Source organism: Bos taurus, chromosome 13, assembly GCF_002263795.3.
Source record: "Bos taurus isolate L1 Dominette 01449 registration number 42190680 breed Hereford chromosome 13, ARS-UCD2.0, whole genome shotgun sequence".
NCBI lineage: Eukaryota > Metazoa > Chordata > Mammalia > Artiodactyla > Bovidae > Bos > Bos taurus.
The window spans coordinates 46463870-46477196 of NC_037340.1; the positions used below are offsets into that span (position 1 = coordinate 46463870).

Genomic DNA, 13327 nt, shown 5'->3' on the forward strand with positions numbered 1-13327 from the left:
AAAGCCTTTGTTTTGCATTGTAATGGGCTTGGGGTGGTTTAAGCTGTGGAGGGCGTATGTCACAGAGTTGCCTCCATCGCAGCTCCTGCAGGACTCCCCAGAGCCCCTAAATGTAACACATGAGATTGGTCTGAACCTTTCCATAGTTTGTTTTAATTGTCACAGATCTGATGGTTTCCCCATTGTGTACAGCTTTCTTTAATGTGCCTGGGAATATGGTCTGATATGTCCTGCTGGAGTATCTCCATCAGATCGCAGTGGAGTGCAGATAGTGGATTTATTTTAATATCTGTGTACTGTCCGTTTCTCTTCTCTTTACAGCTTTACCTTTAGTCCAAGTGGATGAGAAGGGAGAGAAAGTAAGGCCAAATCAGAACCGTTGCATAGTGATACTACGTGAGATACCTGAGTCCACCCCTGTAGAAGTAAGTCCTTTCTCCTCGGAAAGACACTTGGAATTTTGGAGGCATGTTTTTTCCTTTGTTCTGTGGTTTTTAGGGAGATGTATTTGAAACCAAAAATACATACTATAACACTTTTCGGTCTCAAGACTTCACTGTACATTTTACATTAAAAAAAATAGAGTTTATGGTAATTGAGTATTTAGAAGTTAGAAATAAAAAAGATTTCAATACTTACTCATTTTGAAGTAAAAATAGTAAACCACCAAGTTGAGACAGAGAACATATTCATGTTGAATAACTCTCAGAGCAAGTGTTTTCATGGTGAGGGGTGCTGTGCGCACCCGTGTGGCTTGTGCTCAACTCGAGCCAACATACTAGTATCGGTGCATTTCTCGGTCTAATTTGGTGGTTGATTTTTTTCACTGTAAGTCATATTTTTCTATTTCTTTGTGCGCCTAGCAAATTTAGGGTGGATGCCAGGTATTTGGGGTTTTACTTTCTTGGGTACGGAGTGTTTTGTGCTCCTTCCTGTGCATGTTCCTGAGCTGTTTGCGACTTACTTCAGTGACTTGGACCCGTGGAAGCAGATTGGCCTTGCCCTGGGCCAGTGCTTCCTGAGGGCTCCGCCTGTGGTCCCGAGTGAGCTCCGTTTTCCACTCTGGCTGCTAGACACTCCCTGATCCTGGAGAACTCTGGGGGAGGAGGGTAGTTCTCTCCATTCCAGGTTACTGTGTCCTAAGCACAGAGCTTTGGGGGAACCCCCTGAGTTCTGTAGCTTTGTACTAGGCCTGTGCCCACCCTCCTGACACCACATCCTGGAAGCCCCACCCATGAGTCAGGCATTCTTAGAACATCTGTACCTGTTCTTCTTACAGAATGCTGTCCTACACTGTCTGAAAGCCATTATTTCATATATTTTATCTTTTGTTTGTGATTATCTTATGTGGGAGGGTAAATCTGGTTAGTCTCAAAAGTCCAGCTCATTTTTTGATTTCTTAAATTATCTTTCTCCCACTCTAAATTGTGTCGTTGTTAGCCTACTGGTATTTTCCTGTTAATTTAATTACTGGTCTCTTGGGGTTTGGGAGTGCTGTCAGTGGGTTGTGAGCTTATTTCCTGTCGCAATGGGATCGTAATTCTGGAAGCTACTTCAGCCACCTGGAGAGAGAGCCCTGGACTTCGGTGAGCTGGGGTTGTCTTTTCAGCGTCTGTCCTTAAGAACAGGCCTCATGTTTCTTTAGTGAAGACAAACGGTGCACAGTTGAGAATTAATTTCCAACTTCTCTCTGTTTCCTGTAGGAAGTAGAAGCACTATTTAAAGGAGATAACTTACCGAGATTTATAAACTGTGAATTTGCCTATAATGATAATTGGTTTATTACATTTGAAACAGAAGCTGATGCACAACAGGTAAGTTCTTCCTTGTGCACCCCTGCCCCATACCCCCTTTGAAGTGCAGTTTACCAGCACTTTGCAGTCAGTACACGGTAGGGCTCAGTGTGGGCACAGGGGTGACGATTGGCTATGAGTTCATTTCAGTCACTTAGTCATGTCCGACTCTTTGCAACCCCATGGACTACAGCATGCCAGGCCTCCCTGTCCATCACCAACTCCTGGAGGTTACTTAGACTCGTGTCCATTGAGTTGGTGATGCCATCCAACCATCTCATCCTCTGTCGTCCCCTTTTCCTCCCGCCTTCGATCTTTCCCAGCATCAGGATCTTTTCTAGTGAGTCAGTTCTTCGCATGAGGTGGCCAAAGTATTGGAGTTTCAGCTTCAACATCAGTCCTTCAGTGAACACTCAGGACTGATCTCCTTTAGCATGGATTGGTTGGATCTCCTTGCAGTCCAAGGGACTTTGAAGAGTCTTCTCCAACACCACAGTTCAAAAGCATCAATTCTTCAGCGCTCAGCTTTCTTTATAGCCCAACTCTCACATCCATACTTGAGTACTGGAAAAACTATAGCTTTGGCTAGATGGACCTCTGTTGGCAAAGTAATGTCTTTGCTTTTTAATAGGCTGTCTGGATTGGTCATAGCTTTTCTTCCAAGGAGCAAGCATCTTTTAATTTCATGGCTCCAGTCACCATCTGCAGGGAACCTAAAGTGCAAGGAAATCCTAAATAGGGGTGTGTGTGTGTGTGTGTGTGTGTGTGTGTAGACAGTTCTGTAGCAGTGTGCAGAACATAGGCATTATTTTCTAAGGACGTGTAACATGGGCAGCCCAGGAAAACTGGTTCTGTTCTTATCTCTGTGCAGAGAATGATTTCAATATTTGGAAAAGCATTTAGGAAATTTGTGCCTGACTCTAACGTTACCTGGGCAGCCTTGTGTTATGAGGTGCATGAGAAGGCACTGAGGAGCCCTGGGGGAGGCGGGATCTTTCAGATGGCTCCCTACCGTGGAAGGAAGCATCGTGTTCAGAGGAAGCACTCGCCTGTGTAGAGGAACAGCCCTGGAGTGTAAGGTGTGCATGGCGAGACCGCAGGGGCTTCAAGAGAGAGAGAGAGAGGAGCCTGAAAGACAAGTTTTACCTGAATGGAGGGAAAGAGAGGGACCAGGAGAAGCAGGGTGATGGGAGGTGAGAGAAGGCAGGTGTGTGGATCGGGTGCCAGCCGCCTCTCCAGCCCCCCACCAGTGTGGAGAACACGGCCAACTTGGGGGATGCAGAGCCCTCAGAGCTACATAGGAGAACTTGGAGATGAGCAAGGAGCTGTCTAACTAGTGACTTCTGAACATTGTAACCCCGAGCCCTGTGATTCTGAGTGCCCATGGGCCTATTACTAGGAGCTTGGTGTTCTCCCAGGTGAGGACTCTTGCTGTGTGTTTTCTGTTAACACTTAAATTATATACAGATACTGCTCGTGAGTATTTTTTTCCTTTTTTCTCTTTATTGATGGGTAATCTATTTATAACATCATACTAATTTGAGAATTTGGGTAGGGGCTCCATAGCTCTTACCAGATCTTTTAAGGAATCCATGACCCAAAAAAGGTGAAGAATCCTTGTTCTAGGTCTCATCCACCATATTCTACTACATAATTGCTTACTCAAGGTACTGAATTAATTGTAGGTTCATCTTATAAGATTAACACAATGGTATTATGGATGATTTTGTCCTCAGGCTTACAAGTATCTGAGAGAAGAAGTCAAAACCTTTCAAGGAAAACCGATTAAGGTAAGCAAGACCATTGGTTATGCTTTACCTGCAGATCAGTGTCCTTAAGTATTCTATTAATAACAGAAACTTCTGTGTTTTCACATAGGCACGGATAAAGGCGAAGGCAATAGCTATAAACACGTTTTTGCCAAAGAATGGCTTTAGGCCTCTGGACATGAGCCTCTACACACAGCAGCGCTACACGGCGTCGTTTTACTTACCTCCAGTCTATAGTCCCCAGCAGCAGTTCCCTCTCTACAGCCTGATAGCCCCCCAGACGTGGTCAGCGACACACAGCTATCTTGACCCGCCCTTGGTGAGTTGGCCTTACTGGAGCTCCTGTCGCAGACCCTTGGCGTGCTGGGCAGTAGATGCCCTCTTCTAAAAGGATGCCAGTTCAGATGGTGGGTGATAGAGACTTTCCTCTAAGGGGTATGCCAGTTCAGATGGCTGGCGGTAGAGACCTCCTCTAGGGGGATGCCAGTTCAGGTGGTGCGGTCAGATGGGCCTTGACGCTCCGTGGGGGGTTTTCAGTCACTGGGAGATAAATAGCTCCAAAAACTTGAAGAAATCTCTGATGATGTAATCCCCATCCTTTGCCCGTTTGCCTCCCTCCTGTCGTGTGTTTCCTCTCCTAGCTGTGTAGCCCTGAGAACAGCATGACATGTGGTCATGAGCTGTGGGATAGCTGGGCCCTTCTGAGCACAGAACGGGTGCAGTGGGACGTGGTTTGAAGGGGAGAGTGGGGTTTCCTAAGCTTGTGACAGTCCCGGACAGTGGAGGACAGATGGCAGGCTTCACTGCACTTTGCCAATGCTTGGTTTTTTGCAAACTAGGACTGTGGCAGTGTCCATCACTCTCAGGCGAATGGTTGCTCCAGAGGAGGCCTACTGTGTGCTTTTGTCTCTGGGCTCTAGTTGTGTTTGTCCTTCACCTCCGCATCAGTCGTCTGGACAAGTGGCTGGTCCCTTTGGTCTGGCTGGGCCATGTGAGGCCCAGCAACTGCTCTAAAACAGGTTGTGTCATTGTGAGCAGGAGTGGTGAGATGGGGCCAGTTAGTTCTCAACAAGTTGTGTTACCAACTGCCTTAGCAACCAGTTTATTTTTATTGAAACTCTTGAGCACAGTTACTTAAATTCCATAGTTTTATGTGTAAAACTGCACATACGAGGTGATTGATCTCAAGTGTTCTTCCATGATTTACAGTCTTCAGAATCTAGTTCTGGTGTGATGGGTATGTTTCTAAGTACACAATGGTTCCACAGAAGAACTTCAGAGGTGCTAACACAGCTTTCACTGCATCCTTCTCCCTCAGAATTTCCCTTTTGTTGGTTTCATTTTCTTTTTGAATGGTTTTATTTCGGTCTTGAACTGTTTCTAGTCATCCTATTATTATAGCTTTCGGTTAGCTCTAGTTAAGAGGAATCGCCAGCTTTTTGACTCTTCCTTTCAATTTAATGTAGGCGGGAACTGGGTGGCACTTGGGGGTTAAATGCCTTGGATCAATCAAGGAACGTTTTTTATACAGAAAGTGTTTGAAACCACTTCAGAATCCAGAAAACTGGAGTGATCCCTCTTCATCATTTTTTAAAAAGAACCATTTCAACACTAAGTTTTATCTTATTTTTGAGACAGATTTTTTAAAACAATGGGCTGATATTTAAAATTCTGCACTTAAGCTATTTTACATTTTAAGATTATATTTAGTATTGTGTCTTTTAAGGGCACTGTGACCCTGTTTAATTTTTTTCTGACATAATATGTTAGTATATTTATATGTAGTATATTACCATGAATTGTGAGTTGGGGCATAATTATGAATAATCTGAAAATACCATGGTATTCAGTCCAAGACTTACATGCAGGTGAGGTTAAAAGAGCCTCTCAGAGGTCATGATTATGACACAGATCCCTGACTGTCTCTAGGATTGAGGACTCTGATGGATTTTATTGAAGTCACCAGGAACAAAGAGTTGCTGGCTTGGTTTTGGCACAGTGGGGGTGTTGGCCTGGGCACTGGGACTCTGGAAACGAGCGAGTGGGTCCCGTGCTCTTCCTGTGCTCAACGAGGGAGGTGGGGGCCAGGGGGTGGGCTTCTGGGCAGGTGCTCCCTTCTTTGTGTGTGAGGCAGATTCCTAGGGGTTGCTGTGGGCTCTCAGGACACCTTGGCCATTGGCAGTCATCCTGCCTAGTGCTCTTCTCTGCAGTGAGTGCTCCAAGTGTGATGTGAACATAACCAACCTGAAGTCTGTTTTCTAGGTAACGCCATTTCCAAATACTGGATTTATAAATGGGTTCACGTCTCCAACCTTCAAACCTGCCGCATCTCCTCTGGCTTCACTCAGACAGTACCCTCCGAGGAGCAGGCAAGTCTGTGAGAGGGGAAGGTTGCAGTCTTTGCAGGGTTGTAACAGGAGGTCGCTGCCACACTGTGCACTGCCAAAGGCTAGCAGGTACGTGTGATCACGCTCAGTGGTCACACTCAGTGGAGAGGCTATGCCCTGCTCACTGACGGTGGGTGTGACGAGCAGTCCCGCCCACTGGGGTGAAAGACTCAAGCACGGAGCTCCCTGCTGTGTGTGCCCCCGTGCCCTGTGGGGACGGGTGCACTGCCTTGGTGCACGTCTGCTTTTCATTCGGATGTAGCTGCAGCCACACAGAACACTGATGCTGTGTTTAGGTTTGCTTTACCAGACGTGTCAGGAGCTGACTGTTTAAAGTATCATTGCTAATATTTTCCCTAAGTAGAGAACAGCCTTTTGCTCAGCCATTTCTGTGTTGGCACACCTGTTTCCTAAAACCGTGATCGTTTGGGAACTCAGTGTGCACAAACGTTATGTCTGCAGGAATCCTAGTAAGTCTCACCTGCGCCATGCCATCCCCAGTGCAGAGAGGGGGCCTGGGCTGCTGGAAAGTCCTTCCATATTTAACTTCACTGCTGACCGCTTGATGAACGGTGTGCGCAGCCCACAAGTGAGGCAGACAGCTCAGCCGCGAGCTCGGCTCCAGAACCCTCCGGCCTTTGCCAAGAGAGACGTGGGGCCCGGGCGCGTGGAGCAGAGCAGCTTCGAGTCCTCCCCGGGCTTAGGCAGAGGGAGGTGAGTGCTCATGATTTCTGTTGGACGGGTACTGTGGGCACTACATAAAACTATTAGTAATGTCAAATTCCATGAATTTAAATGTCCCTCACAGAAAATCAAAGGGAAGGCTATAACTATCCAAGGTCTTGTATAGTCACTCACAGGGTTGGTTACTTTTAGAGCAGAGACTTGACTGGTCCCATCTTTATGGTGACAGGACACTGTTCCGTGGGAACCAAGGGTGGGCCAGACCCTGGGTCCTGGTCATTAACGTGCTGGCCCTGGCTGGGCAGCTGTATGGATTTTCAGACCGTGGAAGCCATCAGGGCAGTGAAGTGTCTTGGTGCCCTCAGGCCTGCATGACATCCATTCAGAAGGTGGGGTTGTTGCTGGGCTTGAGCCAAGTTTGGGGAAGGGCACTGAAGCCAGTGGTTTAGACCTTGAACCTTGGAAACATGCCTTGGGAACCATGGAGTGAAAGGCTGGCAGACGGGAGAGGAAGCCCTGTGGGTGTTGTGGAGTGAGGGCTGGGGGCTTGGGAGTGGACCAGGCTGTCTGGGCGCTGTGCCCTTGGATGATCAATCCGATGGATCGTCGTTGCTGGTGGTTTTTTTTTTTTTTTTCGCAATTCACCTTTATAGCTCCGTGTCGGATTTTATACACCTTGCCACTCCAGCTGAATGGAAGTTCGAATATTCATATAACAGAAATTCTAAATGGGAAAATTATTTAAATCAGTGTTTTCTTTTATATCCCTATCTAGACCTCAGTTTTACTTCTTTATTATAAAATTTTTGTTTTTCTTATAAGATTGGGATTTTAGAATCTAAAGTCATCTATAGTAGATTACAAAGTTGTGAAGACTGAAATGTGCACACGCTGTGTACTCAGTGAAATCTGTTTCCAGTGGAAAAGGTCACAGTCTGCTGCTTTCCTCTTCTCTAGGAAGAGCTCCTTTGGTTATCGGAAGAAGCGGGAGGAGAAGTTCACAGTGAGTACCTCAGAGCCCTGCCGCTTTTGCCTGACGTTTCAATCCCACTTACACTGAACAAGCATGAGGTTTGACGAAGGTGTGAGAAGGAACTTTTAGACATGGTCCTGCGGTTTTCTCGCCATGTGGTGTCGGCTGGGTGATAATGGCCCCTTTCGATGTTCTGAAGAGGAGGTGATGGCTGGTTTCCTGAGAAACCCCTGACTTCCCTGTGCCCTGTGCAGCACACAGGTGCACCCAGGGGCGGCTTGCACACGTGTGGTCTATCCACAGGCATCCAGATGGGTGCTTTCTGTGTGGGTAACCAGGTAGTGGTGCACTTTGAAATTATCGGGACCATGAGTTTGGACAAGCAGAATGAACTTCTCCCATGTAGGAATTAGCTCATCAGTGTTTTTCATTCAAAATATTTTTCTCTGTACCCGCTGTGTGGAAAGCATTCTACACAGTGCCTTCTGTAGCTTACAGTCAGGACAAACCCAAAATCAGTCAATGATGAGCGTACAGTGGTGACTATGTCGCTTGGTGACTGAGCAGCTCTCTCTCTGGGTGGCTCTGCAGCACTCCGATGGGGGCAAGCACCTGCCATTGTGGGCGCTGTGCCTGTGGACGTGGGCTCTGTATGCAGAGCTCCTCACCTGGAAGCTGGAGAAGACCCTGAGGCAGTTCTCAATCTGGACCCCAAGCCATCGAGTTATGTGCTCCCCTTACAGGACATAGCTTTTATTTGCCTAGAGTTTAGAAAGTGCACGTTGGTAATAAGTGAACATCCTGATTTTACCATATTTGTCAATTCGGTCTAGTTTTTGGTGACTCCTTTGGTAAGGCAATTTGTTCGGTTGATTCCAGTTGGAATGCATGAATTCCTGTACATTAAGACCAACAGAACGGGCATCTGTCTCTTGAGATCCTGGTCACCCCACAGGCGTCATCCCCCTGCTCACTGCATCATCTCCAGGGGGAAATGTATCCCATCACCATGCTGGTCTCGTTCTGTGTTGTGTTCCTAATCTGTGTGTTCATGCCCGGAACCACTCAGATGCCCACTCACGTGGTGTGGGTGTGTGTATTCAACAGTGAGCCCGTCGCTGCAGTAGGTGTTCTGAGCACCTGAGCAGCTTAGAGGCAGGTGGCAGACATGAACTGGAGGCCAGGCCACACTCCCTGGGACCAGGGATGGCACTCAGGCCTCACGTAAAGCCATTCAGACTCTAAAAATGTTCAAACACTGCCTCTTTGGTCCTAAAAGCCAGGTCTTCCTTCCTAGAAATGCTCGTCTTCCGAAAAGCTGGGTTCACCTCAGAAACGTGCAGAGCTTTAAAGTGAAGCCTCTGAAAATTGGTTTGAGGTGAGCATGACCCAGCGTGTGCTGGGCTGCAGGGCACAGTGCAGCCTGGTTCAGAGGAGGGCACGCGTGTAAGCACGGTTGGCGGCTTGTAGGCACCAGTGCCACAGAGAAGACGGCCAGAGGCCCAGAGCATACTCGGGCAGTGGTCACAGGCTGCAGAGGAGACGGCCAGAGGCCCAGAGCATACTCGAGCAGTGGTCAGCTTGATTTCATCCTTGACCTGGGCTCCTGAGCTCTACCACAGTTTCTCTAGATTTTACTTCTGTAGAGATGCCTGTTGGTGTTAAGTTTCTGGGAAATTGTGGCCTTTCCTGTGAAGTAAGCCCCAGGAGGGCATGGCTTCCCATCCAAGTAGCCCACCATTCAGCTAAAAATACCTGTGTTCTCCCCAGTGTAAAGCTCACGTCCCTTTTCCGCCTCGTCTCTCTCAGCTCAGGAGCTGGGTGCTCAGAACGGTTCCTGGTAGGCTGACTAGGAGCGTTCCAGTAAAAAAATACATCACTGCCTTTCTCCTGAGGTCTTGGACTTAAGTTTTACTTGAGTATTATGCTGAGTTTACATTTTTGAAGTCATGGAGTGTGATAGAATCTCTTGTTAAATATCATGCTTTTACATGCTGATTAAAAATATTAGGAGTTTCAATAAGTTAATTTTCAGGTAACTAAAACCCCCCCTTCCCTTTTCTATTAAACTTTTTTTTAATGGAAATCCTTGTGAAATTTCTAACATAAGTTGTACAGAGTTGAGAGCGTGACTTTTGTTTTCTTCTTTATCCTCTATTTCTTAGATTATAGACTCTGCTGTGGTAACACAGAACTTGTGTGGAGGTGAATAAGGTTAATGTCAAGATGCAGGTTCTTGGGACTTTGCTGTGTCCCACTGGTCTGTGTCAGCTGCCTGGAGATCTGGGTGTCACACACACCTAGCTCTTACCGCATGTTTGAGCGTGGCTGGCAGAGCGCTGCGGTTCCTTCTGCCTTTTCAGCTCCACTTTCATGGGTGAAGCTGCCTAACCAGGTGACCTTTGACAGGTGACCACGTTGGCAGGGTTGAGGACCTCAGAGACCAGGGAGGTGTTTCTGAGCCCCTCTTGCCCAGCCACCCTGGGCAACTGCACCATGTTCTTCTCTTTCAGAGGAGTCAGACTCAGTCTCCAACGCCGCCCAGACCGCCGTCCCCCAGCTTCGAATTAGGCCTGTCCAGCTTCCCCCCACTGCCTGGGGCAGCAGGGCATTTGAAGACAGAGGACTTATTTGAGAACAGGCTGTCAGGCTTGCTCACAGGAACATCCAAAGAAAGGGTAAGATGTCCGAGCTTCCGAGCCTGATGCTTGCTCTTGCTCTTCACAGGCGTGCTGTGTCCACGTGTGGAAGAGGCTTATGGAGGGCAAGTGACGCAGTGGCCTCCCAGGTTTTGAGCAGCAGGGTCAGAGAGAAGGCCTGCGCTGCTGGGCTATAGAAAATGCAGGTTGCGTCATTATTCTTGTTTTGTAGGACCTGCTTGCATTTTCCAGATCAGCAGAGTAAAAAAGAAAAGTCTGAATCATGCCAGAAATAACATGTTTTGAATAATCTACATGAATAACTAGAAGCTTGAGCAACTGTACTGTAATACAGGGGTGCGGTCGGTGACCTCTGTGGGCTTCCACGCTCCTAGGTGTCACTCCTTAGCAGTGACTCCATCCTGGGCATGACGAGCACTATGGGCGCCAGGCGCTCCCTGTGGCTCTGCTGCCAGCAACAGCAGAGGGACCGAGCTGCTGCCAGGACCAGGGCGGGGGGCCGGAACGCCTCGCCCAGCCACCCCACTGAGCTCTCGACCTGGCTCTCACCACCATCACCCCCATGCCCTTTCCCCCTGCCATCACCCCACCTACTGCCCCCGATCTGAGTCAGAATCCCTCACTCTGGGTTGGGGAAGGCATTGCCTGGCAGACTCCATCCACAGCATCTGCAGCTGGGGAGCCCTGCAGAGCCCCTCGGTGCCAGGCAGGGTCGTGGTACCCTTTAGCCAGATCTTTAGTTGTCTCATACTGGTGTGTGGTTACTGCTCCTGTTTTTAGCCTTCGAGACTGAGAGGGTTCCGCGTTTTATTTTAGAGAAGCACTTACTAAACTTGATGTGCCCTGTGCGTTACTGTATACCTTAAACTCCAGATAGTGATGTCTGAGGTGTCAGTGCCCCATGGAGTGATGGCAGAGTTGGTGCGACCAGTCCTAGCTTCACATGGACCCCATTCCCCTCGAGGTGGGCAGAGGAGCAGGACAAGCAGGCTCCTACCCTGTTTCAAAAATAGCTTTTAAAAAATTCTTTTTACTACTTTTTTTTTTTTTTTTAACATTTCAAGTTTGTGTGAAATTTATCTTGAGAAAAGAAATGCTGCTTTTAAGAAGTCTGAGCCTGATTCCAGCTGGAAGGGCCCGTGTCACTGCTTCTCAGCAGAAGACCTTGGTGGCGTGTAGGGCCCTGGGAGGCCTCAAATTGGACAGGTTCTGACAGCACAGTAGCACCGCACATGCCCTGGGCGTGAGGGAGCTTTTACACAAAGGAGGCATTTCTACGCCCGTGTTTCCGCCACCCTTGAGTACAAGATCATGAGAGATGATTGTTCTTATGGCCCCCGGGTTGCCATCACCACCTCCCCTGTGCCTAGGTAGCCATTCCCTCCTCCAGGAGGAGGTATCTACCTGACCCAGAGATTGAACCCTGGTCTCCTGGGTGGGGAGGGCAGTGCTATTCCCTTCAGAGTTCTCATTTCTGAACTTTCTATCTGCTTTGAAGAGTGAGATTTTGAGAAAAGGCCTGTTGGTAATCAGGCTCCCTTCTGGCTCTTTATTTTCTCTGTCGCCTTTTTTAATTAACAAAATGGCTGTGTGTTTGAGTGGTCATTGCCTATCGCCAGGTATCTGCCTTAAACGGACTAAGTCTCTTTGCTTCCCGTTGAGTCAGGAGAGTTCACATCAGCTTTCAGGGGCTGCTGGTGAATTCAGGTGGGAACTGCCGCCCTCACCCCTCGAGGCACTCAGGTTCAGTCAGTGTGGAGCCATGCACTGATGTCCCTGCAAGGCTGAGCCATGCTGGACTCTGCTGGGGACTCTGCGCTATAGATGTGAGAGTTCAGGTGCCGGCAGCTCAGATGAGTGCGGTCCGGTCCCTTTGGGATGGTGGGTGTGCCAGCCGCTGTGCTTGCACACAGAGGAAGGCTAGAGACAGGCGGGGTCTGCCCAGAGGAGGGGCGGCTGCAGTGTCCACTCTGCCCGGGGTCGGCCCACGCCTGCTCCCGAAGACGGCGGACACCATCGCTGTGTGTTTAAGATCATTGATGGAGACCTGCTGGACGTGCCTCTGTGCGGTGATGAACTGTTCTTCATGGTTTCAGAGCCTGAACGCAGATGCCAGCACGAACACTCTTCCTGCGGTGCACCCGCGAGAGCCCTTGGCGCCCTGTGCCGTGTCCGCAGCCTGCGAGCGCACCCCCTCCCCTGCCCGCCCGCCTGAGTAAGTCCAGCCATGCCCGGGGCCCCGCGCCCAGTGCCCTCTGCGGGGCTGCCCACTCATGTCCACTCACGCATGTGCCCGGTGGCATCTTTCCAGGGACGCCAAGGTGGTGGAGAAGCAGAGGGAAACCCCGAGTGTGGACAGACCGCCTCCTGCCCTGGCCCTGAGCACCACTGCAAGTAAATCGGTGCAGGTGAACGGTGCTGCCTCGGTATGTGCCCGCAGGGGTTGGGGGATGCCCAGGGGCTTCCAGAGGGGTGGCCACGCACGTGCGCAGCAGGCCCTCTGCACAGGGTACCAGGGCCTTGGGTGATAATTCCAGCTGACCGCTGTGGCTGTTCATCATCTGAGGAGCTGCAGCTTTCAGCTCCTGTGCCTCGTGGATCAGCGGGCCCCCCGTCTCCCACCCTACTCCTCTTCCTTTCATTTTTAAGTTACAAATGGTTGATGGAGATGACAGACTTTAAATGTCGTCTTCTGTCATTTAGGCTTCATGCTTCCACTTACCTGGAAACCCCCTCCCCTTTTTTAAGTTGTTACCTCTGACTTTCCTTTTGTCACACCTCCAGTCCCCGATATGGGCCGGCCATCCTCTTCCCCAGTCCCAGAGGCCGCGTGGCCAGCAAAAGCAGCTGCTGCTCTCATTCTTGGAGCTGCCTGGTGTCTGCTGCCTCTTTGGGCTTGTCTGTGCCTTGGAAAGTGCCCACAGGCCAGAGGCTGGGAGTTCAGTCTGCACTCTACTTCTCCATGCCTTTTATCCATTTTTACAAAGTATTTGTAGAGTGTCTTGGAGGGAAAGTTGTGCTCCAGGGGAAACTCAGTTGTTGAAATGTAGGAACTCTTCAT

At 49.2% G+C, this 13327-nt stretch overlaps 1 protein-coding gene across 7 annotated transcripts in view; it reads left to right on the forward strand.

Moving 5' to 3' along the window:
• The window catches only part of LARP4B (La ribonucleoprotein 4B), a 91297-nt gene that overhangs the window by 74554 nt on the left and 3416 nt on the right, over positions 1–13327 (forward strand). For 6 of the 7 annotated variants that reach the window (XM_025000382.2, XM_025000381.1, NM_001205573.3 and 3 more), the window contains 10 exons: positions 322–425; positions 1704–1814; positions 3530–3583; positions 3672–3881; positions 5825–5931; positions 6412–6663; positions 7591–7636; positions 10120–10284; positions 12363–12481; positions 12578–12692. In XM_025000382.2, the coding sequence (XP_024856150.1) occupies positions 322–425; positions 1704–1814; positions 3530–3583; positions 3672–3881; positions 5825–5931; positions 6412–6663; positions 7591–7636; positions 10120–10284; positions 12363–12481; positions 12578–12692 (1283 nt within the window). The remainder of the gene's footprint in view (positions 1–321; positions 426–1703; positions 1815–3529; positions 3584–3671; positions 3882–5824; positions 5932–6411; positions 6664–7590; positions 7637–10119; positions 10285–12362; positions 12482–12577; positions 12693–13327) is intronic. The other variant, XM_059892459.1, reaches the window with a different exon arrangement.